We start from the raw sequence: 26,066 nt of genomic DNA on the forward strand, positions 1-26,066 counted from the left end.
CAAAAGGAGTTAAGAGGGCACATATGTATGGTGACAGATTAAAAACTAGGCTACTGGTGCTGAGTATGATGTAGTCTATACAGAAACTGATATATAGTAATGTACACCTGAAATTACATAATGTCATAAACCAATGTGACCTCAATAAAATAATTTTAAAAATCTGCTAAGAAGGTAGATCTTAAATGTTCTTACTACACATATAAAAATGGTAACTATATGAGGTGATGGATATGTTAATTAGCTTGATTGTGGTGATCATTTCACAATGTATACATAGAGTAAAACATCAAGTTGTACACCTTAGATATATAAATTTTTTTATTTGTTAATTATACCTCAATAAAGCTGAGGTGGGGAGAAAGAGTAGCAAATAGAACTCCTAGAATGAAAAGTACAGTCACAAAAATTAAAAAGGCAACAAACAGTCCAAACAGCAAATTAAAATCAGCTGATACGAGAATCAGTAAATTGGAAAATAGGTTTAAGGAAATTAAACAAAAAAAAGTACAGAAACAGATGAAAAAGATATTAAAAGACATAGTAGGAAGAATGGGAAGGTGTAAGACATGATTAATAGAAGTTCCAAAAGAAAAGAGACAGAATAGGTTAGAGGCAACATTCAAAGATATAATAATTGCAAATATTCCAAAATAAATAACCAACACGCATCTTCAGTTTTAGAAAGCACCAACTTCCAAACAACATAAATAATAATAAAACCACACCTAAACAAATCATACTGAGACTGCAGAACAAACACAAGAAAAAAAGTAGAGAGAGAGAGAGAAAAGCTGGCTGACAGAGGGTGGACTCTTAACAAGCAATAAGATGCACCAGGAGATGCTGGATTACCTCCAAAGCGCTGACAAAAAACTGTTAATCTAGAATTCTGTACCCAGCTAGTGAGGATAAAATTAAGCCTTTCCAAATAAAACCAAGATTTTAATTCTGCAGACTCTCTGTTAGAACTACCAAGCAGTGTTACTCAAAAGTGCAGTTTGGGGGCCAGCCCCGTGGCGCAGCAGTTGAGTGCGCGTGCTCCGCTTCAGTGGCCCAGTGTTCACAGGTTCGGATCCCGGGTGCGCACTGACACACCACTTGTTAAGCCATGCTGTGGCGGCGTCCCATGTAAAGCAGAGGAAGACAGGCACAGATGTTAGCCCATGGCCAACCTTCCTCAGCAAAAAAGAGGAAGATTGGCATCGGATGCTAGCTCAGGGCCGGTCTTCCTCACAAAAAAAAAAAAAAAAAGTGTGGTTTGTATCCCAGGACCAGTGAGAAATGTGTAAGAAGCCAGAAGATAAACCAATGAATTGATACACTGGTTCCTTCATTGACAGTGTGCAAGGCGACACTGCTGGTTTACATTCTGTTGCTTATTTCATCAGAGACCAGTAGCAAGTAGTTTGCAAACCAGCACTATGAGTAGCATTCTACTAAACCAAGCACTTAAAGAAGGAAAATTATGTCAAAAGGAAGGAATAAGATGCGAAAAGAAGAGTAAGTCAAAGAAACTAATATTTATTTCTCTTTCTTTTCATAAAACAAAATTTATACAGTCAAGCAACTGATGATTATTTTTTAAAAAACCACAATCATGACTTCTTTGAGAGGTAAGAAAACAAGTCAGAATTGAAACACTAGACAACAGTCCCATGGAGATGGGGACACAGTGTCCAACGCTAACACGTGCCACCTTACTTCATTGTTGGAGAGATGGGCAGAGCTCCTCAGTAACTTTAGCTTTTTGTTAAATCAAGAATGCATGTTTAAGGCACCCATTAAAAGAAAATGAATTATAATTCAGGGAACGAAAGATAACCGAAAGAGCAGGCCCATCATACCTTGTGAGTTTTCAGTAAATGACACTTATGCAATATTGTAAATGCTGCTTATTAGTGTTTAATTCTTTAGAATCACTCTGCGAATAAAATTAGGAAGACCGTTAGAGTTACCAAACAGAATATAAATGTTCTAAACCTTGACAATGTGCCAGCAACAGTTTGTTGACATTAAGGTGGCAGCAGTGAGAAGCAGAGGGAGAGGAGAAGCAGAGTGCGGAGGAGAGGCAGGAAGGGAGGAGCAGCGGGCGGGAGGAACAGCAGGGGGGAGTAGAAGCCGAGGAGAAGGAGAATCGGGGGGAGGCAGCATCTGAGGCCCTCATCTTACACTGCAGGAAGTAAAGAGACGTTGTCTAAAGGTGATGGAACAAGAAATAGAGCTTGGAGCGTAGTATCTAATATTCTAGAGGTGGCCATTAGAAGAAATAAAAATGGAACTAACAAAGGTGGAGCAGGGTAGAGAGGAGAAGAGCACATGTGAATTACATTTCTCATCTTTTAAGACAAAGATCAATAGTTACCATTTGAGATTGACAAACAGGTGTATATGTATCATTTAGAGTCATGGAAGGCTCCAGAAAGAACCACAAGAAGATATGGTAAAAGGCAGAATGAGACTGAGGTGAGAGGATGGGAGTAGGGGAAGCTTACTTCATTTGATACATTTTTGTACTCTTGTGAATTTATTACAACATACATGTATAAGCTTTCATTTTAACCGATAATTCAATTTTCCCTTGACATAAAAATATTTTGGGGAAAAAAGCTTTACGTGCAGAGAATATCAAACTAACACTCCTTGTACACAAATATCAGAAAGCTGAAGATAGTCTCAAATGACAGTAAGAGAATGGCTAAGTAAATCAGGGATGTCTACTTGGAAAAACAGCTCACATTCATTAGAAATGAGAAGTGAATTTGTTTCACATGAAAATGCTTATGAAGCATTAACTGGAAAAGGTAACATTACTAAATTTAAATTAGGATTTAAAGTTACTAAACATAGATGACTAAAATGTATGCATTTCCATACTTTACTAAAACCTCAAAAATGTATTATTTTACCTAAATAAAAGAAGAAAACAAAACAGAATAAAGGATGGAAGGAAACACGGAAATGACTCAATTTTTCCCCAGGATAGGATGCTATAACTCAGTGATTCTTTTCAGAGTGGGTTCTCACACAGTAGAACTGTCAACATGTCCCTTAAATATTCAGAACTGTAGACCTACAAAACCAAAATCTCCAGGGTCAGGACCCAAGATGACTACTTTCTAACAGTTTCAAGGGTGACTGTTGAAATTCACACACAATGAAAACCTCCACCTCATCTCAGGAGCTGCCAAGCACCCGACTTCAAAAGCATATTTGAGCCTCAGGTAACGGAGATCAAGAGCCAGTGACGGCCACCAAGAACCTGCAGGTTGGGTGTCATCCCCCCGTGCTCTCTCTGACACCCCAGCCCGTGCATCTCTGCCATTGCCCTCTCCATGCCTCCTTCATCGTCGTGTCCCCAGACAAGCAGTGTTCGCGGGAGGGTCAGAGGTCAGGTGACCTGGTCACTACTCCACTTACACCTGTGAATCATGCAAGGTTTTGTTTTGACTCCAATCCCTTCCCCGTATGCATCCTGACGCACAATAATCACAGCAAGGATTTGGGTGCTAACCTAATCTGACTCCTCATTTTTAAGGAACTAAGGCTTAGAGAAATCACTTGACTGATCTAATCCTCAGTCCCCCAGACCATGAACGACTAAAGCACAATCGTATCAAGTTAATCTGACTGTCTACAAGCATCAACATAGGCCTCGACTTACTTGAATGAACATTCGGTCAGGTCAAAAGGTGGGCAGGCATACTGGGTTCGCCACTCGAACAAGTAGGAGCAATCCGAAGTCTCCCTGAGAAATACTGGCTAGAAAAGTTCAGAGAGACACATACATAAAATGGGAGACTTCCATTCGTTTATACTTTGAGTTTTAAGGATGAAAATAGTAAAGGATGGTTATGTTCATTAAAATCTATACAAATTAATCAAGGTTTCAACATATTTTCTATAAATAATGTATCTAAACTAAGTTCATCAGGAGATTTTACGAGGCTCGAGAACAGATTCATCCTATAAAGACAAGGCAGCAGGAGGAGGGTGAAGCAGCGCCCCGCACCGCCACACAGACTTCCCCGCAGCTCTGCGCACACTCACCTTCTGCGTGCTGCGGTCACAGGAGAAGAAGATGGTTGTGGAGCGCTGGTACACCTTATGGCAGGTGTCCCCCCCAGTGTAGTTCATTTTCAACAGCCCATTCTCATAAGTCACCTTCTGAGTAAGGAGACCTGTTCAAGAAGAAGCTAATCAAACAAGGATCGGTTCAGGAAGCCCCCAGGTCGCCACGCTCATCATAGCAGACACGTCACGTCCCGCATCCTGAATAAACAGTTAGAAGATCAAGTATGTCTCGCCTACCAGCACTGGACCACCCACTCCCTGTCATATTACACTGTAGGAAGAGTCAAACCAGGCCTCCTCCCATCCAAGGTGGCGATGTTACAGACTAACCACGGGCACCATGACATGCAGACGTTCCTCAGCCTGATCAGCTAAGTGGATGTCACTTCCACAACACGGCCCCCGAGGGCTGCCCAGACTCACCACCACAGCTCCTTCAGCTTATTTTTGAAATGTTCCTAAACTTATTACTTTGCCCAGCTGTTGAGACAGTATGACGACCAACAGCCTGCCCTTTATAAGCTTTACAGCCAAACCCTACACTAAATGTGTCCCCTTGGACTCAATTCTAGAAAGTACTACCTCAGAACGTCCATTACTGGCTAGTTCAGTGTGTCCCAGTGTTGTCATAAAGAAAAGAAATAGGATCTTAGAATCATTAACCAGTACTGCTAAATAAGAATGAAATAAACTCCAACAACATTCGTCAGTATGTGTTCTGATTAAGAAAATCAAAATCAGAACCATCATGAATACGCTACTTCACCAGAACACAGCCGTCACTCTTCCTACTCAAAAAAGATGTCATCTTTAGCATAACATCCCAAACACGTAATCCCATTCTTTTGCAACAAGAGTAGAAGAAAAAACCATGGTACCTGCCACTTTCTGAAATCCCTGGGATCCCCGCTTTTCCTGACACGATGAGATCACCTTGGACCTGTCGCTGGTTGAGCAGATACCTGAGGACAGCCTTCCACAGACCCGGAAATAATAAGTGTATTCGCCGGCACTCACGATGGTGTCATTCAGGGCAAGAGGCTTCAGGTCGTATAAGTGGCCATGCCTTGGGTCCTTCACCTCACAGTTGTCTCCTGCAAGAACACACGAGAAGTGAAGGGCAAGTGCCATTACACACTCATTCACATCTGCAGGCAAAAAGTTTCACAATTTTTAATCAGGTAAGTCCTGTCTCAAAATAGGCATTAAACATCATTTCAACATTATCTCGTTTTGTTTGTACAGGCACACTTTGTTTTACTGCACTTCACAGATATTGTGTTTTTTACAAATTGAAGGTTTGTGGCAACCCCATATCGAGCAAGTCTATTGGCACCATTTTCCCAACAGCATTTGCTCACTTTGTGTCTGTGTCACATTTTGGTAATTCTCACAATATTTCAAACATTTTCATTATTATTATATTTGTTATGGTGATCTGTGATCAGTGATCTTTGATGTACTACTGTAATTGTTTTGCTGGGCCATGAACCATGGCCAGATAAGACAGGAGACTTCATCAATAAATGTTCGGTGTGTTCTGACTACTCCACTGACCCCATCTTTCTCCCTCTCCTCAGGCCTCCCTCTTCCCTGAGACACAACAGTATTGAAATTAGGCCAAGTAGGCCACTTAGTGACAATGGTCTCTAAGAGTTAAAGTGAAAGGAAGAGTCACACATCTCTCACTTGAAATCAAAAGCTGGAAATGATTAGGCTTAGTGAGGAAGGCATGTTGAAAGTCAAGATAAGCCAAGAGCTAGGTCTCCTGCACCAAACAGTTAGCCAAGTTGTGAATGCAAAGGAGAAGTTCTTGAAGGAAATTACAAGTGCTACTCTAGTGAACACATGAATGACAAGATAGAGAAACAGCCTTATTGCTGACATGGAGAAAGTTTTAGCGTCTGGATAGAAGATTAAACCAGGCACAACATTCCTTTAAGCCAAAGCCTAATCCAGAGCAAGACCTTAACTCTCTTCAACTCTGTGAAGGCTGAGAGAGGTGAGAAAGCTGCAGAAGAAAAGTCTGAAGCTAGCAGAGGTTGGTTCATGAGGTTTAAGGAAACAAGCCATTCTCCATAACATAAAAGTACAAGGTGAAGCAGCAAGTGCTGATGTAGAAGCTGCAGCTAGTTATCCGGAAGATTTAGCTAAGATCATTAACGAACGTTAATGACACTAATTAATGACACTAAACAACAGATTTTCAATATAGACAAAACAGCCTTATATCAGAAGAAGATGCTATCTAGGACTTCCATAGCGAGAGAGGAGAAGTCAACGGCCAGCTTCAAAGGACAGGCTGACTCTCTTGTTAGGGGCTAATGTTGAAGCCAATGCTCGTTTACCACTCCAAAAATCCTAGAGCCCTTAAGAATTATGCTAAATCTACTCTGCCTGTGCTCTATAAATGGAACAAAGCCTGGATGACAGCACATCTCTTCACAACGTGGTTTACTGAATTTTTTAAGCCCACTGTTGAGACCTACTGCTCAGGAAAAAAGATTCCTTTCAAAATATTACTGCTCACTGACAATGCACCTGGTCACCCAAAAGCTCTGATGGACAGGTACGAGATTCATGTTGTTTTCGTTGCTGCTAACACAACATCCAATCTGCAGTCCATGGATCCAAAAGTAATTTCAACTTTTAAGTCTTATTACTTAAGAAATACATTTCATAAGGCTATAGCTGCCATAGATAGTGATTCCTCTGATGGATCTGGGCAAAGTCAATTGAAAACCCTCTGGAAAGGATTCAGCATTCTAGATGCCACTATGAACATTTAAGATTCATGGGAAGAGGTCAAAATATCAACATTAACAGGAGTTTGGAAGAAGCTGATTCCAACCCTCAGGAATGAGGAGTCCAAGACTTCACTGGAGGAACTAACTGCAGATGTGGCAGAAATAGCAAGAAAACTAGAATTTGAAGTAAAGCCTAAAGATGTGACTGAATTGCTGCAATCTCATGATAAAACTTTAACAGGTGAGGAGTTGTTTCTCATGGATGAGCAAAGAAAGTGGTTTCTTCAGATGGAATCCACTCCTGAGGAAGATGCTGTGAAGACTGTTGAAATGACAACAAAGGATAAAGAGTATAAATTTAGTTGACAAAGCAGTAACAGCAAAACTGGAGGACCGACTCCAGTTTTGAAAGAAGTACTATTGTGGGTAAAACGCTATCAAACAGCATCACATGCTACAGAGAAATCGTCTGTGAAAGGAAGAGTCAATCGATGCAGCAAACTTCATTGCTGGCTTATTTTTAGAAATTGCCACAGCCACCCCAACCCTCAGCAACCACCTGCCTGGTCAGTCAGCAGCCATCAACATCTAGGCAAGATCCTCCACCAGCAAAAAGATTACAACTTGCTGAAGGCTCAGATGATAGTTAGCATTTTTTAGCAATATTTTTTAATTAGGGTACGTACGTTATTTTTTTAGACAAAATGCCGTTGCACACTTAAAAGACTACAGTATAGTGTAAACATAACTTTTATATGTACTGGGACACCAAAAAATTTGTGTAAGCTGCTTTATTAAGGTGGTCTGGAACTGAACCCACAATATCTCTGAGGTATGCCCGCATATGTAATACAAACTGCCTGGGAAACAGCTTTCTAGAAAAGCCTACGTCACAGGATAAAGATCTGCTTAATCTAACAAAACAAAACAAAATCCCAAGTTAATGTTTTCAAGTGTGAGAAGCTAATAACCCACCAATCCAGGTCCGTGAAGAAAACGTTACTGGTAAAGTTAGCAATGTAGTGGAGTAACAGAACTCCTGGATAAAAAATTATCCATCCACTAACAAGCATTTCATGATCACGCAGGTGGCCGTTATTACAAGATTTCGTATCTAAGATGCAGTTTAGGATGTGTGATACTTCATACGTTTACAACCATTCGTGAGCTGGGCCCTTACCTTCCACTCTGACGATGGGACAGGCTTCCACCGTTCTCCAGACAAACACGTATTCACAATTATCCTGAAGCTGGAATGTTGGTGATCCCTATAATAGAAACCAACAGCTTATTTTTTGATTTATTTAAAAAAAAAAGAAAAATCAGTCAAAAGATAGCCACAATTAATACCCAACTTTTAACCTCCATGTGAAGTTATATAAACATGTAAAACCCTGGGGGAAACACTACATTCTAGTCAAACCCTACTGAAGGCCTAAACCTCATAAAAATACAGGCAAGTTCTGAATTAGACAGAAGATACAGAGACTAAACGGACATGGGAGATGGAAAGGCTGACAGACAAGACATTCATCATGCGTTGGCACACGCACTGATATCTGAGCACACTCAAGTGTTATCCTGGTGGAGAAGCGCTGGTTTCCACACTTGTCACCATTGACATAGACAATGCTCAGGGACCCGTTAGCTGCAACTTGAGGACTGATCTGCACCACGCCCAGGTTAAAGTTGTTATCTTCTGACACCAGGCAAGATCCCACTGCACTGCCTGAAAGAGACAGGAAATCTGTTGGTGGGGGGATGGGAGGAGCGGCAGAGGGAACTTGAGTCAAAACCCCTAAACTCGGGCCAGCCCCGTGGCTTAGCGGTTAAGTGCGCGCTCCGCTGCTGGAGGCCCCGGGTTCGGATCCCGGGTGCACACCGACGCACCACTTCTCCAGCCATGCTGAGGCCACGTCCCACGTACAGCAACTAGAAGGATGTGCAACTATGACATACAGCTATCTACTGGGGCTTTGGGGGAAAAAATAAATACATAAAATTATTAAAAAAAAAAAAAAACCCTAAACTCACCACGGCACCCAGGAATATAAGGGAGAGGATTGCAGACACTCAGATAGAAAGTTCTTTTTTTTCCATCAGCCAAGGTGTCGACAGCAGTCCAAGGCTTCTTGACTTTGCTTAAGCCACTCAGATCATACTCATTTCCAGCGAGGTCTGAAACACAATGGAACCATGTTGGATACTCCTACTTTCTTGTTAGCTTTGGGGCACCACCTTTCAACCCTGACTGAAGACTGATGATGTGCCAACTTGACATTCATAACAGAAAAATAGGGAGATTCACAGGAAGCCAAGAGGCTTTTCCTACAGAAACATACACTCGCTCTGATCCTCGAAACCACCCTTCCCAATGACACACCCTTGATGTGGAGGTGCGGGACCAACCCACCGAGAATGAGGGGTTCTGGGGACACTGTTCAGCATCTGGGGTACACTTTACAGAGCTTTAACATCTTTTTCTTTTTTCCTGCCTCAAATAAGAAGCTCTGACAGTATTTTATTTTTTCCCTTGAGTTTTCTGTTCTTAAGCAGCTTCTGATTCCAAAATAAAGCTTAAAACCATTAATTATATATCCAAATTCTCTTCAAGAGAAATATTACAACTCTAGGCACCAAAGAAATTATATAACACAAGCGTCATGCTTCCTGTAAAATAAAACACACACATACACCCCACACAGACATGCACATACACATGCATATACACTCATGCACACACACGGGCCTCTTAACTCCTTGTCCTCTCGGCCATACCCGTGACTTGGCAATCCACTGGAGAAGGTACGCAGGCCAACGCAGTTTCAAACTCAAAGTAAGTGTTTCGGAGCTTCAGGCCAGAGTCAATGTCTTGATGCAGGAATTTGGGGGTTCCTGGGTAAAGGTCATCATTGCAAACGAAGCGGATGATGAAAGCATCAGCAGTCCCTGGGGAACAAGAAGGCCAGATTTTAAGCAACAGCAGCGATCACAGCACAGCGCACCCCGTAGCACAGTACAGCAGCCGGACGACGCGCTCCCCCTTCCCCCCAAACAAGCCTCATGCCGCCCTCTCAAGCAATTACCTTGCAGCGCTGAGTCTGCTTCAAAGGATCGGATCTGAACTACAAAGTGGCCACGTTCATTGCCATAGTGACCCACACAGCAACGCTTTTACACCATGAACCTATGTCTTGGCATTCTTACAGTCCCGAAAATACATCTGTTCGTCAATGCAAACATTAGAAAACAATGTAACTCTCCTTTACTGGTTTATTCAACAGTATTTACTAAGTTCCTACTACACACAGGGGAGAAAGAAACAGAAGAAAACCCTCACCCTCCCGGGAGCTGACTTTCCAGTCTAGCACCCCCAAGAGAAAGCAAATTAAACACAGTCTGTGGCACGTCAGGCGGCGAGAAGCTACCAAAGGAAGAAAACGCAGCAGTGATGGGACGTAAGAACCCTAAAGGTGGTGGAGACAAAGTGTGATGAGTTTAAATGTGGTGGCTGGGCTCACTGAGAAGGTGACATCAGAGCTGACATCTGACGAAGGAAAAGAGTGCGCCTAATGGTTTCAGAAACAGGAGGTGAGCAGGACTGAGCAAGAGAGTGCATGGTGATCCCGTCAGAGAGAAGTGGCAAGTGTCCCTCGGCCACTGTGAGGGGGCTGGCTTCTACTCTGGGTGCAGGTGGCGCCCTGGAGGGTCTGAGCTGGGAGTGACATGATCTAACACTGAAAATATCATCTGACTGCTGTGCTGAACACAGACCATTTGGGGGGCTGGGGAGGGGTCGAGGGCAAAAGCTGGACGACCAACAAGAAGGCTCCTGCAGCAAGGGGGCCCACGGTGGTGTGCAGGGCCAGAGGCTGCACTGAGCAAAGAACCCCACAGTCATCAATGCATTGACCCCCACAGTAGTCCACGGAGGTGAGAGGTCATGGTATCACCTCCATTTAATATAGGAGAAAACTGAAGCAAAGAGAAGTTAAGTGCAAGCCTAGGGTAACACAGGTTTAAGAGCTGGTTACATAAATGGGCTGAGCCCCCCAGAGCGCTGGCGCCTGGATGCAAACCCAGCAGTGAGTAAATGTTAGTGGTCGTTAACCACACGACTACATCGGTAACCCTGTAAGAAACAGAGGATTATTTTCCAAATTAGAGCAAGAAAAAGAAATCATATACAAATGCCTAATCTATCTCATTTTCAAACAGTGCTCTGAAACTGAAGAGCAAAAGAATTATTAAAAAGAAGGAAGCATGTTATTTTTTGGATACTCAAGTGAACGAGTGCTCACTCTACGATCAAGAGTTGAAGAACTCTCTATCTGTAAAGCAAAGGATTACCAGCACCCAGCTCTACTAAAATGTTCTCCTTTGACCACCCAAAATTTCTCCCTGTAACTTCAGTCTTTGGTCCAAATCCTCCCCAGCAAATGATACAGAATAAGCCTAATTCCTTTTCTGAAGGACAACCCTTCCAAGATCTGACAGCAGTCCCTAGACCCATGTTTCATGTCGTTGAAGTTAAAAAGATTCCCAAATCTTAAACCGCCCTTCCTAGGAATCCTGAAATTATTCTTTGCTGTCCTAATAGGTCTCTTCCTGGTGTGCTACAAGTTTTAGTATCTGTTAGCTTGAGGCAAACAGATTTTGTGAAACACAAAATTCACCGATGACTGCAGACTGTCACAAACCCAGGAGAGCAGAGCCATCACCCTCTCCCTTCCAGACACTAACTTCTACTGCCATCGTCTAAGATGGCATTAGTATTCTGGGCAACCACATCACATCACTGCCTCCTCCCGAGTTTTCCACAGTGTGATGGGGAAGAGAACAGGTTTAGAAGTCAGACAGACATGGACTCAAATCTCAGCCCTGCTGATTACTAGCTGTGTGACCCTGGGCAAATCACAGCGCCTCTGTGGGCCTCAGGTTCCCCACCTGCAAAACGGACATGCATTAACTGGCAGAGCCAGGAATAGGGGCAAGAGACCCAGATCCTAACCCTGGCTCTGCCCACCAATGAGCTACTGGCTTTGTCCAGGGAACAGGGATGTTCAGGGCCTCGTCACCTGTAAAGTGAGGAGGTGGTTAAGCAGAAAGGCCTGAGTACAAATGAGGAGTAAGAAGCACAGGGCTGGTGTGAGGATCAACCAGCTAACGCATAGACAGCATTTTAACACAGGACCGGCACACAGGAAGTGCTCGATACACAATGGCTGTCACTGTACCCCACCATGGTCATCCCAAAGGTCTCGGACTTGGCCTCACACTTTCTGATACCAAAAATGGCGACTAAGTTTCTGTCGCCACAACATGGCTGCAGAAAAGAGTAGAAATGTTAACAAATCTAACACAGCAAAATTGTATTTAAAGATACAATGAAAATTAAGTGGAAGAATGGAGGAGAGAGAGAAATTTAGGAAAAAACAAAAGTTTTATTATCTTCACCCATCACTTCTTCAGTACCTGAAACACGATAAGGAGTGAACACATTCCACGTCAGAGGCACAACTGGAGGTGCCTGATGTAAGGGACCTGGGAGAACCCAACCAGAGGATGTGTAAGTGTGGTGCCCCTGTGGCCCAGTGGTGGGAGGGCAGCAAGAGGACTTTGCCCTTATGTTACATATTCAGAAAGATCTACGGACAGTTGTTAGCTGCAAAAACAACATGGTCTGAGCTCACCTTTGGCAGAGGTAGGAGGCCCTTTGTAGGTCAGAGTTATAAAGCCCTCGGTGGACAGCTGGAGGCTTTTCTCCAATCCAACCAGCCTTTCTGGCTTCACATTCTCGGGCTCTTCTGTCTGGGTTTCTGCTTCACAGCCAGAAGCCGGTTTTCCATCTAAGGTCCCACAGACTGGCATCGTGCCACACACGTTAAACTGCAGGCCAGACAGTGAGAACCATACAAACCAACTCAGGCTGCAGAACTCACCACAAACAAGGGCCCTCAAACACTGCCAGGCCAAACAGTTGTTATTTATTATTCAAGTTATCAACTTTCCCTCTTTGGGCGGTTAAACCCTAAAGTTAGATCACAAGGCAAAAATTAAATTCCAAATGGCAATGCCTATAAATTGCCTCTAAGGCTCGTTACACATGTTTATTTATATAGCCTCGCATCTCTAAATGCAGGACATATATTGCATATAATAACGCGCCATATATAACAGGGAGAATAGATATAAGCGAAAATTTTATAGTGTTTTCAATTATATTAGAGAAAGTATAGATAGCTGAAGTCATGTTAAAAGTAAATATGTGATACCCTTATACTTCTTAAAGATGTTGATATCATTCCATTTAAATTCAGTTAAGTTCACTGTAGTTGTGAAAATTAACTAGACTATGCTCTTCGGTATGAAGACGCAGAAAAGAAAGACCTCTCTGTACCTGTTAAGTATTCATGGACAATGTATACAAAACTAAGGACTAAGTACAGAAAGTGTTTTTCTTAAAGATCAAAGTTTCCTACTTAAGAAATGGCCAGTTAGTACAATGCCAAGTATAGTCATGTGTCGCTTAACGATGGGGATACGTTCTGAGAAATGCGTCGTTAGGTGATTTCATTATTGTGCGAACATACAGTGTACTTAACACAAACCTAGACGGTGTGGCCAATACACACCTAGGCTCTGTGGTACTAACCTATGGGACCACCATCATATATGCGGTCCGTCCTTGACTGAAAGGTCGTTATGCTGTGCATGACTGCAGTTGGCTGGTGGGTAGTGGTGTCCTAAGCAGATGGCAGCACGCTGGCTATGCCCTGTCTCCCAGGAGCCCAGATGCCCTTCTAATCAACCCCACTTCTACTTTGTTATCCAGAGTCTGTCCCTGTTGTCTGCAACTGAGAGCCATGATGTGCACCTGCCACCTCCTAACACCCTTGCCAGGGCACAAGGCAGAGCCTCTCTGCCTGCTTCTAGCATGTTCTCTACAGGTTCCATCTTTTCTAGCCTGTTCTCTACAGGGTTCATCGCTTCTAGCATGTTCCTTACGGAGTTCTCAGGTGATGCTGGTGCTGCTGACCTGGGATCACCACTCTAGACACACAGCAACAGATTCGGAATAATTTGTTTTCTGAAGAACAACTCCCTCATGTCTGCACTGTACCAGGACGGGAGTGATGGTTTTACCTCATTTCCCCCTTAAATCTGGATTCTCTTGTCTCCTCCTGGGTGAGAGCTGCTGCCATCACAGCACCCTGGGCAATTCCTGAGGACACCAGCCTCCCCAGCCACCAGCTGCAGGTGACTTGAACACACTCTGTCCTCATTGTGTCAAAGCAAACTGGAATCCACCCTGTAACTCTTACCACAAAAGTCTTCCCAACGCCTGAGACCATGTATCCTTGGGACTTGTTCAGGGGGTTAAGATCAAACACAAACCCACTGTTAGGATCCCTGATGGAGCAGGCCTGCAGGAACAAGAGGGGACAGAGACACGTTCAACCAACTCCATGAGAACATGGCGCACACAGGGCACTTCCAAAACCTGCACGTATGGGCTTCACAAACCCATGTGCTTCTCCACTGACATTAAACCCTCAGAAAAGCAGCCCTGTGTACTCACCAGCCCCTTCAGACACAGCACAGCACCTGAAGTGTGCCCCAGTGTCACACTGGCTCAGAGATATTAAACTCCCCTGCAAGCTCTTACGGCTACTCTATTTACCTGAATAAGACGACCACTGTCAACCCCAAGGGAAAAGTTAGGAATCATGAGAGACTCATAACATAACTTTTTATAAAAAAACAACTTGAAGAAGTTGGTTTAAATGTTCCGTTCTCTGCCTCAATTATTCACCTAAAGGCAACGATGGGAGGAATGACAGAGTACCTCACTGTCTCGTCTCCTCTTCTAGGAGAAGTAACAAACCCTCCCCTCCCACCACACCTGGATCTTTGTTCTGCCCCATCCACCATATGCAGGGAATGGAGCACCAGCCACACCCTAGAAAGTACTGACCGTGGATGGGGTACGGCACCGTAACATCCCCAACCTCCCCGAGCACCCATGAGTCCAGGACCCTGTGGGTGAGCCTGGTCTCCCGTCAAAGGGTCTGCACCTAGCAGAGACTTAATAAAGGGAGGAAGGGGAATTCGTCCCATCATAAAGAAAACACCCAGTGCTATGAAAACAACAAGCGGCTTGCTGCTACACCCTGCAGGAGATGGCTCACCCGACAGCAAGAGCGTGTACCAAGGGCAGAGAGCGGGGGGAGCCTAGGACTGCGGTGGGTACACAGCTGAGGGAGGGGAGACAGTAGGAATGTGGCTGGAATCGGAGCATTAAAACCTTGACTATCATTTTAAAACATATAGGCTGTATCCTGTAGACAACATCACATTAAATCATGAGGGCTGTATCCTATAGATGACGACACATTACAACAGATCGGCTGTATCCTACAGATGATGGGGACTGAAATGTTTTAGGTGTTAGAGTGATATATTAACCAATCAGCTCTCTGCAGCAATGGAGAAGTCCCAGAGCCCACTGGGGTGCCACAGCCACGATAAAAGAACAGTGGGATGGAGAAAAAGGAAGGAATCTATAGCCATCTGGCATTCAACTAAGGGTCCTGGTTCTTGTCCCAGGATCCAGGAGCCAGGGCTGGGGGAGAGGAATGCAAGAGGCAATGGTGACACTGGTAACAGATTCAGAAGCACGAGAGAAGGGCTGAGTGCAGAGCCGGACACCTGGGGCAGCTGGGCGAGAGGCCCGGGACAGCACACGTACCTGGTCTGAGTCTGTCATTATCTGGATGGGACAGGCAGCCTCTGTATTCCACAGGATAGTGACCACACACTCCCAACTGAGAGAGAATATGGGATGGGTACTCTGAAAAGTCAAAGCCAGGGTAACAGTCAATACGAGAAAATGGAACTTGATCTAACCAAAAGAATTCTGGCCTCATACATAAAAACAGCCAAACCTACTCAGTGTTTACTATGTGCCAGGGACAGGCTGGGGGCTTAACGTGCATTATCTAATTATAACTTAATGTTCTCATTATTCCTATCAAGGAGATATTACCTCTCATGCTTGGATGCTAAGAAATGCACCTGAGATCACACCAGCAGTAAACGGGAGACTTGGATGCAAACCTAGGTTGGAGTCCACATCCATGCTTTTGGAAACGCTCCACACCAAGAGTGAAGAACGCAAGAAGCCAGACACAAAGGACTACAGCACGTATGATCTCATCTATGTGAGCTCAAAAATAGGCAAAACTAAGGGCCTGCGTGGTGGCGTAGTGGTTAAGTTCACACGTTCCACTTCAGCGGCCTGGGGTTCCTAGGTTCAGATCCTAGGCACGGACCTATGCAGCGCTCATCAAGCCATGCTGTAGCGGCGTCCCACATATAAAGTAGAGGAAGACAGGCACAGATGTTAGCCCAGGGCCAGTCTTCCTCAGCAAAAAGAGGAGGATTGACAACGGATTAGCTCAGGGCCAATCTTCCTCACCAAAGGAAAAAAAAAATAGGCAAAACTGATCTATGGGGTTAGAGGTCAGGACAGGAGTTGAGACGTGACCAGAAGGGGGCACAGAGGGGCTTCTGGGTGCTGCTAGTGTTCTGTTTCTGGATTGGGGCGGGGGGGGGGGGGGGGGGGTCTGGTTACACAGGTGTGTTCAATCTGTGAAAATTCACCCAGCTGTTAGTAACTCACCATCTGTGCACTTTTCTGGGTATGTTTCCATAAAAAGTGCCCAAAACATGCGCCATACCCCCTTCTGTGAGAGCACCGCCTCACCACAGTCACAGCAGCTCAGATCTGGAGGGCGTTTATCACACACCAGGCACGGCACTAAGAGTTTTATTAGCGTTTCTCAACTGAGCCTCACAATGACCCCACGAACCAGGTTCTGTAATTACCCACCATCTATAACCAGATGAGGAAACTGAGGCACAGGGAAGTTAAGCCGCCTCTCTCGGCTCACAGGCGAAAGAAATGACAGTCACATGAACCCAAGCCCACACCTTACCCACCAGGTGCCCTCTGACCTAGACCCCACCCTCTCAGCCTCAGGGTCTCCAACAGCAAAAATCAACACATGCCTGTCACTTCTGCCTCACAAGGTGGATGCTTAAAGTAACAGCTCTAATCCACCGTGACTCACAGAACCCACTGCGGACATGACCTTCGTTATTCACTGAGAATCTGCTGGGTCCACAGTATTTGACCAGGCCCTGCACAAGGGCTGAGAGATACGTGACGATGTGAAATTGCTCTGAAAACTAAAAGACATTGTCCAAACAAGGTGTTACAGGAAAGCTGAAAAACTAAAGCTCCAAGCGAACTTCCTGGCATTGTCCAGTATCTCCATGGCAACCAGAAACCAGAGAGGGGAAGGGGAGGCCATGGGCCAGGCTCCAAGGAGGGGATGCAAGACGTGCCCAGACGTGCCAAGGGCCGGGCTGGGCAACCAGGATTCCTCTCTGTGACTGAGGGAAGAAAACGGGAAAGTCAAGCTCAGACTAATCAAGAAGTGTTTGTTTATAGCCTCAGTTATAAAACCCTTCCTTGCACAACACAGACCCACCCACGTTCAGCCAGCTAGTAATTTCATTCTCTTATCGGAGAGACCTTCTTGAACTGTAAAGAAATTATCTCTTGGAAAAAATCATGTGTTGGCAAACAACATAGAGAACTTGGGGTCTGCACGACGACTGGCATGTACATGACAAAGTCCACTGGATTGGTGAAAGAGGTGAACGCATTTTGCTAGTTCATTTCAAAGAAGCTAGAGAAAGCTGTAACAGACCTTAAAAAGTGGACTTTTAGGGGCCAGCCCAGTGGTGTAGCAGTTAAGTTTGCGCACTCTGCTTCGGCGGCCTGGGGTTTGCCCAGGGTTCGGACCCTGGGCACGGACCTATACACCACTCATCAAGCCATGCTGAGGCAGCGTCCCACATGGAGCAACTAGAAGCATGGATAACTATTACATACAACTATTCACTAGGGCTTTGGGGAGAAAAAAGGAAAAAAGGATGAGGACTGGCAACAGATGTTACCTCAGGGTCAATCTTCGTCAAAAAAAAAAGTGGACTTTTAAAGAATTGATTGGATAATAAACACAAATAACAGTATCTGCACTTTGCATTTATCTAATAGTTTGGCAATTATTCATAAAACACATGACTCAGGTATAAACATAAAATTCTAGGTAAAAAAGTAATTGGGTTTAGCATGATAAAGTTCTGGAAACGGATACCGGCGATAGGTGCACACCATTGTGAATGTACTGAATACCACTGCTAAACTGTATACCTAAAAATGGTTAAAATGCTATATTTTATGTTATATATTTTTTACCATAATTTTTTTTTAAAAAAAAAGCAATTGGGACCACACAGAATGACCCCAAAGCACTTTTATTGGGAGTTTTCTTTTGTATTCTGCCCCAGCTAAGGAACTCCGGGCCAAAAGCAATCCCCATCACCTTCTATTGCCCGGCCTTCATGTCGCATTCCTGTTTTGCCACTGAGACACACATCTATCCCTCAGTGTTTGTCCACAGGCCTAAGCTGCACCGAGCCTCTGTTTCCTCATCTGTGAACTTTGGGGTTTGGACCAAACCATCTCTAAGACCGGTTCTGCTGCCGTGATCCTCAGATCACCAAGTCACCAAGAACTAACAGGCAGGTCAGAGTCTATGCCACTCAGAGAGAAAACTCTCGTCTACAGACCACCACACAGTGTATGTCACACCCCGGCAGAAAGAGATGAGGCTTACACCTCAGAGAGCACAGCCACAAGAGCACCACTGCCACACGTCTTGTCTCCTCACGTTATATCACGCGGACCTAAAGAATTAAGAGCAACCTAATCCCTCCACCCACCCCCAGACTCATTCATCTCCATCAGGAGGGAGACATGGCAGGTGGTACTCAGTCACAAAGAACCCAGAACAACCCAGGCCGTCGGCGACAAGCAGCGCCTTACCAGGCTGCCCCTGGAACAGACGAGATGGATCCTGGTGGTGTAGTTGGTCTGTCTCCCATCGCTGGTGGTGCAGGCTGAGCCGTCCACGTACTCTAACAGGAGGCTGCCGCTGTCCTCCACCGTGGGGCCCGTCTTGGCGACTCCCAAGTTACTGATGGAGACAATCTCAGAAAATGACCCCTGCAAACACACGTGTCCGTTAGGTTTTCCCTCCAATGAGAAAACAACTCATACCTTCATCACTGATACCGTTGATTCTCATTACTTGAAGTACTTATGGTCTATAAAGTTGCCACGAACACTGAATTAGCAATCACAGAACCATCATTCCTAGGGAAATAGACACCTATGTGTACACATCTCACATAGATTATGATCTTAAACCCTAAAAACAACTCATGCTGGTAGATTCTATTTTCTTTATGTTACAAAACAGAAAATGAGGTTCAGGCGTGCTAAGTGACTTGTTCGAGGCCACCTCGCTAATAACAGGCACCAGAGTGGGGATCCCAACCCGGTCCACCTGACCCAGAGCCAGGAGCTTCTGGCCCTGCCCCCTCACGTCTCCTCCATCCTCTGGTCATCTCAGTAGGGGAGCTTAGACAAGAACGCAGAGTGTCACCCTGTTCTGCCTTAGAGGGGACCATCCATATTGGGCCACTTGGCACACATCCACAAATGCCTGTGAAAGCGCTGCAAGTACTGATTTGGAGTTACAATAAATGTTAGCGAGCAGGTGAGTTCCCAAATACAGAATCTGTGAATGAGGACTGACTGTACTTTGAGGCATTCGCTCCAACAAAGAACACACACACATACGTGTGTCCATACGCACAACACGGAACCTAACTCTTCACCACCAGGGTGCGCCGCCAGCCTTCTTTACAACACCCCAAGCCGCCATGTAACACACGCCAGGAAAAGCATGCTCCCCACATGCTATTTTTAAAGACGCACACATACATCTTTATTTTAGGATTCAGCGCATACAACGAGCACAAGAAAACACACCAAAGTTCTGGCAGTAACAGTGTGCGACGGGATGATGAAGCGCAGCTTGGCGCCCGCGTGAGAGCCAACATGTGGCTCTAGTTCACCAAGAGTGACTCTCCCAAGCCGGTTTCCCCCTAATTAGCCAGAAGCAAGAGTTTTTGGAAGCAAAAGCTATTCTTTACAGATGTCTGCTGATCACTCAAAGCCGCTTCTGAATTTAGGCTAGACACACGGTTTGGAGCTTCCTCTGCCCTGTGCTGTGACTGAAGGTCACCAGCACCAAGGCATGTTTTTAAGTTTTAAATCTGAACACTGACTCCAGAATAATCGCATCTGTGGGGGGGCAGATGAGATTACACCGAGGGCTTCGCTTCAGCAGCCAGGCCTACTTTGATCTGGGAGTCCCAAAATAACCCCCTCCACCCACTATGTCACGTGCTCAGGAAGAAGGAGCCATGCGGGGGAGGCAGACTCACTTCACGGTTGTCATATTTCATCTGGCAAGCCGATGCGTATCGATCACAGCCCGGCACAGGGTTCAGAGGCCGACACACGTTTATATAATATTTCCTCCACGTGCTTCGGTCTCCTGCGTTGTCCAGGGCATACCAGTTCCCTCCAAGACCACCTTCCGATTTTGCTAGCCTGAAATTTCAAGGCAAAATGGATGCTTTTCATGCTCACAGACTTCAGTCTGACAATACATCTCTAAGTAGTTAGAGAAACGTACAATGAAACCCGCCCTACCAATCAAACAACAGAAGTGGGCTCGCCATGACTCATGATGCCCACAAGGACACTTAACCTTCACTAAACTCAGTGTTCAGCAGACCTTGAACTGCTCTCCCACCTCTGTATTGACAGCACTGTTTGAAATGAAGCAGCTGAAGACTGAAGCTTCACTGTGGCAAAGACTGGTTGATATCACAGACCACCAGACTATTATTAGAGTCCATTCTGCTTGAAATTCCCCGTCTCAGTCCTGCACCCCAGAACATGACTCACTGGCTCAGTTCCGTGCTCACTGGCTCAGTTCCATGCTCACCAGCAAGGCCTGAACGACCTCAGCATGACAGTGGACCCGGGCCGAGGCCGAGGGCAGGCTGACCCTGCCTCACCTGGACAGATCGTACTGCTCCAGCGTGGAGGGGTCGGTCACCACGCACTCCAGAGGCTCCTCCGGGCAGGCGTACCTGGTGTACCACCGGAAGTTGTAGGTAGAGTTATCTTCTTCCTAATCGCATGACAAGGACAGAAACAAGAGGGACAGCAAAAAGAAAGAGAAATGTTGCACAAAGCCAGCATTAAAAGAATGACGGGCATTTTTTGCAAATAAAAACTGTATAAAAGAAAATTTACTTTTCCCATCTCCTTTCATTTTATCAAAAAGAATAGTGCTCGGTAATAAATTTAGATGGAAATCTAAATTCTTGCTAAGCAAGAATGAGGGATTTTTTGGATGCTTTTGTGTGTTTTATACCACAAACCAACAGGGCTGCGGGCTATCATTGAGGTGTATGGCCCACTGAATAAACAGCTCAGAAAATGAATACCACCTATGTACCCTGGGAAATCGAAAAAGATTAAAATCACAGGAGATGATGATGTGGCCAGGAAACCAGACTAATAAAAGCTCTGCTCGTAAATAAAGGGCCCACGAAGCCTCCTGGTTAAGTCTCGGGGAGCCAGACAACCTGACGGACGATGTAGCTCCAGCGAACCCCAGCTCGTATTCTCACCTACGATTAGAGCCTCGTCTCACTCGGAAAAGCCACGAGCACTCCCGTAACCACTTTTTCTTCTTTCTGCCTCTATGAGACTGATGTTCCCTCCCTCTCTGCCCTCGTCAGTGAGAGGCACACCCATGTACACACGGCACAGTTCCTACCTGATACTCGGGGACACCCACTCCAGCATCTCGGTCACACAGAAAGGTGATCAGTGTAGCCCTGGGTGTGTGCTTTTCATTATTATAGGGCGTACCGTCTCTGTAGTTCAACTGGATCATCCCATCGTAATATGAAAGCTTAGCATTACTCAGTCCCAAGTTCCAGGACTTCTTATCACTGAAATAAACAAACAAATGTCTCTCAGAAAAGATGCCAAGTCCAGAAGTGCTGTAATGCCGCAACACTGAAGGATGGGCTACCGAGCAGTGGTGGAGGGACAGTGACCAGGACCCAGGGTTGCTGATCACCCTGATCCCGAATGAGGATTCCCAAGGGCAGGGGGCTGGGGGGCAACGTGGTCCCACCCCAGTCCCCAACCCACTCTTGGCACAGCTGGTTCAAGTAACAACTCACTTCATTTGAAGTAATACTGCACTGAATAGAGAAAAATACACATAAATCTCTAACACTGAGAACAAACTACACAGAAATAAGGCATTCTGTAAATCCACGCTTCTTTGCCAAGGGTCTGGCCTGCTCCTCTGGGAAATTAAACTCCCAGCATCCTCCAGTTTTTAGGCCAGTCTGTTGGGTGTTTAAATGCTCGTCGTAAAACAATGACGACAGCAGGGAACACCCCTATTCCTGAATGAAATATCTGTTAGCACAAGATACCCAAGGAAAAACCCATAACTGAAAATCATTACTTGCCTTTTTGCCACCTGACAGGATCCTGCATCTGGCTGACAGGAGGGCCCAGAGACTGCACCACAAACATTGATGTAAAAGTCATACTTCTCTGTCTCAACTTTATAGCTGCCATTTTTCTTTGTGAGAGGTGACAAATCAAAAGAAAACCCTAAGAAAGAGTGAAAACAATCCAAGTATGGAAGGTCAGTCAGAACAGTCAAGAAGGGTGACCTCCACTTGCCGCTTCAAGGAGAGAGATTCTTCCAGAAACTGCCCCACGGCAGGGAGACACGAAAAGGCAGAAAAGATGCCTTTCCCTTCCGCCCCCAGAACTACACTTACTCACGTTTCCCTGGGAGACAGATTCACCACCACCTTTCCCGTTTTACTGCGTTAACTTAAAAACCCATTCAAAGCCCATAATTACGGGTCAAATAAACAACCAGTATCTTCAAAGCGGCATGACCACAATACGATGACCTTCTTGAAAAGTCTCCCTAGAGTGGGTTTCTTGGCCAGAAACTCATGTGAAAAGGCTTTTTAAACATAATTTATTTCCTTGTGACCTTCAGGTTTTGCATTCAGCAGACCTACCTCAACCATCAACTTAAGATAGGTTTTTCATTCTCTCGAGCCTCAAACATCAGATTTTCAGAATTTTGGTCAAACAGTATTTATATAATTCTAAAGCAGGCTATCTCTAAAACACACATAGAAAATATTGAAGAAAAAAATGAAAATCCAAGCAGTTCCAGGTAACACTAAACGAGCAAGGTGCTGCTGAGACACACACCTGCCTGGGAATCAAAGACTGTGCAGTTGTCACCCTCCGTCCTAGACAGCACGCAGGCAGCGGCCGTGTGCCACTCAAACTCGTAGAAACAACCGTTATCCCCAGAGGTTCGCAACACCGGAGGACTTTCTAGATCACCTGTCAAGGGGAAAGAAAGATCTATCACTAACAGTTCTCGAAAACCTTCCCTTTTTCTACAAATAATCCTAACAAATACTATGTGATTCCACTTATATGAGGTTCCTAGAGTAGTCAAACTTAGAGGCAGAAAAAAAGGGGGCTGCCGGGGGCTGGGGGAGGGAAAGGGGGAGTGTTTAGTGGGCACAGATTTCAGTTGGGGATGATGAAAAAGTCCTGGAGACAGATGGTGGTGATGGTTGCACAACAATGTAAATGTACTTAACGCCACTGACTGCACACTGAAAAAGAGTTAAAATGGTGAATTTCATGTTATGTGTATTTTACTACAATTTCTTAAAACTGGTAAATTTTATATTGTGTATATTTTACCACAATCCAACAAAAAAAAAAAATAGTCCTAGCCCTTGATCTATCCCACAGCTGGGAATTTACCCAAAGGAAATATTTCAATGGGAGGTGGAGACAGCACACTTACAAACTGGAAACAGGCAATCAATCCAAAAGGGAAATGTTTAAAATAGTAAAACCAAGCCATTATCAACCAGGAAGTCCCTAAAAATTATAAGTACAACTGAAACGCAGAAGAGTATTTACAAAATACGATGTTTTGAGGACCATAAAAATATGTGAACATAAACAGATTTCAACCCTGTGAAAACAATGTAAACCTATAAATAAAGGTAAGCGAAGAGGAGCATTGTGTTCAATGACGAGATCACAGACATCTTTAAACCTTTTATGACTTTCCCTCTTTGGAGGAAGTTCAGCAGCCTGCACGATCACTCTGTATCAGTGCTGAGGAAGAGGAAGCCGTGTGGAGACCCGTAACTCATCTGGAAAATTACATGACTCCCTCAGACGCCACGTGGTTTCTCCATTTCTGGCCTGGTTTTGGGTAGGGCCGGGGGATCAAATCCAATTGACCACCGCTAAAAAAAACCTGGAACCTGAGCTCGGCACCACCACTTTCCACCTCATCATCTTGGCAGTGGCCATGAGAAACAGAAATGATGAAGTCCTCTGGCAAAAGCCACTAACATATTTCATCTTTTTCTTTTTTTTTTAGATTTTTTTACCTGGCTTGCACACAAGTGTGATGTTAGTTTTTATTTTCTTGTCAGGACCACAAACATCACCATCTGAATAAGAGAGCTGAATGTTTCCTTTCTCTTTTGTGGGAGAAGAAACGAATTTGCCCAGATTTTTACTTCCACTCTTATCTGGAAAAGAGAAAGAAAGGGGAAAAACAGAAGACACGACTAAAAATGATGATGATGCAGACGAGGAGGTATGAAAAATCAGCCAAGACCCAGCAGGTGTGCCGTGGTCCCTTCCCCGGCCCACCTAGCCTGGCCCTGATTGTCAGAGGGTTTTTCTTTAGTGACAAGTTTGACCAGGCAGTGGCAGCCACACTCGAAAGCCACCTCCAGGCTTAGCAGGAAAGCATGAGAATGAAAAACAACGTCCTCTACGGGCACGAGAGGCAAAAAGGCATGCACGTACATCATGCCATCCCATAAAGTAACACTGTGCCCCATTTTCGGGGCCCCAGCTCCCCTGAGACGCAAGGTCTTTTGAAAGCACAGCCAGGGGCTAGAGTTTGTCCCATGACCAAAGCAGAAACTAACTAAACCTGTTCAGCAAGCCAAGGAGGTGACCATTTAAGTCTTGGTTCAGTAGCTTTTTACTATAAAATACTAAAACTCTGTTCCAAATCCTTCTTAAATGAAGGCATGGACATGCATAGACACACCATGAATTCTGAAGACGGGGGTAACTCCTACAATCCAACCTGGGTTCACAGCTCATTATATAATGTTTCTAACACATCCTAATGACTCTCACAGCCTGTCATTTTTGAAATGAGTCTTAAGTGACAAACAGTTGACATGCTAACTCTCTATATCAGATTGAGAAGTTTCTGCAGGACAGCCACAAGACCAGCACAATTACAGAAAAGGTACCTAAGGCATACAAAGACTCTTAAACAAAGGCTACAATACAAGACTCCACTTGCTTTAAGCCATAACTTTTGGACAATTTTAGGCGGTAAACTTGTTAAAAAATCAGAATCCATTTTATACAAGTACTAGCAATGTTATTCTTCAAGTTACAAAGTAAAAAGATAATCAAGTATTTTCCAACACGGTTCTTTCTGTTACCAGTCATGGCGTGAACCAACATCGGAGGGGTCTGACCAACTTCAGGACACCTGAGGTTCTACAGTTTCCAGAGAGCACCATGCAGTTACCTACTTTTGAGTCGTCACATTTTTTTCTTTAGCATTCTTTACATACTGAACCCAGAGAGAGAAGGCTTAGATGAACCGCAGAAAGATTCTGTAATTCACTCCCACCTGGATGCAGCCAGGTTCTGCCTGCCTTCAGGAAGACCATCACCTAGACTCTCACAACTCACCCACAGAGCACACGGCTGCGTCTTCAGGACAGCCTCTCGCCTTGCCTTCCTGCAGCACTCTGTGGCAGATATTAATGAAGAAATGCCTCTTTTCTGTTTCCCTCTGGCTGCCATCCACGGCTTCCCAATTCTGTTCCGGTTCTGTAACAAAAAAAAAAAAAAAATCTTCTTTTAGCCAAAGGCAGTGATTATTTCTCCGTGAGTCACACCATAAATTCTGATTAAGCCAAAGGTAAAAACCCAAAGCTCACTAATAAGCATGTGGTCGCTGAACCTCAGACACTCACGTTTCTGGACCCAAGCAGCCTGAAGGCACAGAAACTCACCGGGATTCTGAGGCTTCTGCTCTACGTGACAAA

General features: G+C 44.8%; 1 protein-coding gene across 1 annotated transcript in view; it reads right to left on the reverse strand.

Moving 5' to 3' along the window:
* Window positions 1-26,066, reverse strand: part of IGF2R (insulin like growth factor 2 receptor) — a 116,108-nt gene that overhangs the window by 35,963 nt on the left and 54,079 nt on the right. The window contains exons 12-29 of the mRNA XM_058534045.1: window positions 25,708-25,848; window positions 24,366-24,509; window positions 23,149-23,286; window positions 22,377-22,524; window positions 21,665-21,842; window positions 20,895-21,010; window positions 20,253-20,421; window positions 18,784-18,963; window positions 15,574-15,675; window positions 14,147-14,248; window positions 12,515-12,710; window positions 9,600-9,770; window positions 8,856-8,999; window positions 8,375-8,550; window positions 8,002-8,089; window positions 4,953-5,168; window positions 4,051-4,181; window positions 3,665-3,762 (exon numbers count right to left, since the gene is read on the reverse strand). Coding sequence (XP_058390028.1) covers window positions 3,665-3,762; window positions 4,051-4,181; window positions 4,953-5,168; window positions 8,002-8,089; window positions 8,375-8,550; window positions 8,856-8,999; window positions 9,600-9,770; window positions 12,515-12,710; window positions 14,147-14,248; window positions 15,574-15,675; window positions 18,784-18,963; window positions 20,253-20,421; window positions 20,895-21,010; window positions 21,665-21,842; window positions 22,377-22,524; window positions 23,149-23,286; window positions 24,366-24,509; window positions 25,708-25,848 — 2,638 coding nt within the window. The remainder of the gene's footprint in view (window positions 1-3,664; window positions 3,763-4,050; window positions 4,182-4,952; window positions 5,169-8,001; window positions 8,090-8,374; window positions 8,551-8,855; window positions 9,000-9,599; window positions 9,771-12,514; window positions 12,711-14,146; window positions 14,249-15,573; window positions 15,676-18,783; window positions 18,964-20,252; window positions 20,422-20,894; window positions 21,011-21,664; window positions 21,843-22,376; window positions 22,525-23,148; window positions 23,287-24,365; window positions 24,510-25,707; window positions 25,849-26,066) is intronic.

This window comes from Diceros bicornis, chromosome 39 (genome assembly GCF_020826845.1).
Source record: "Diceros bicornis minor isolate mBicDic1 chromosome 39, mDicBic1.mat.cur, whole genome shotgun sequence".
In the NCBI taxonomy this organism is placed as follows: Eukaryota; Metazoa; Chordata; class Mammalia; order Perissodactyla; family Rhinocerotidae; genus Diceros; species Diceros bicornis.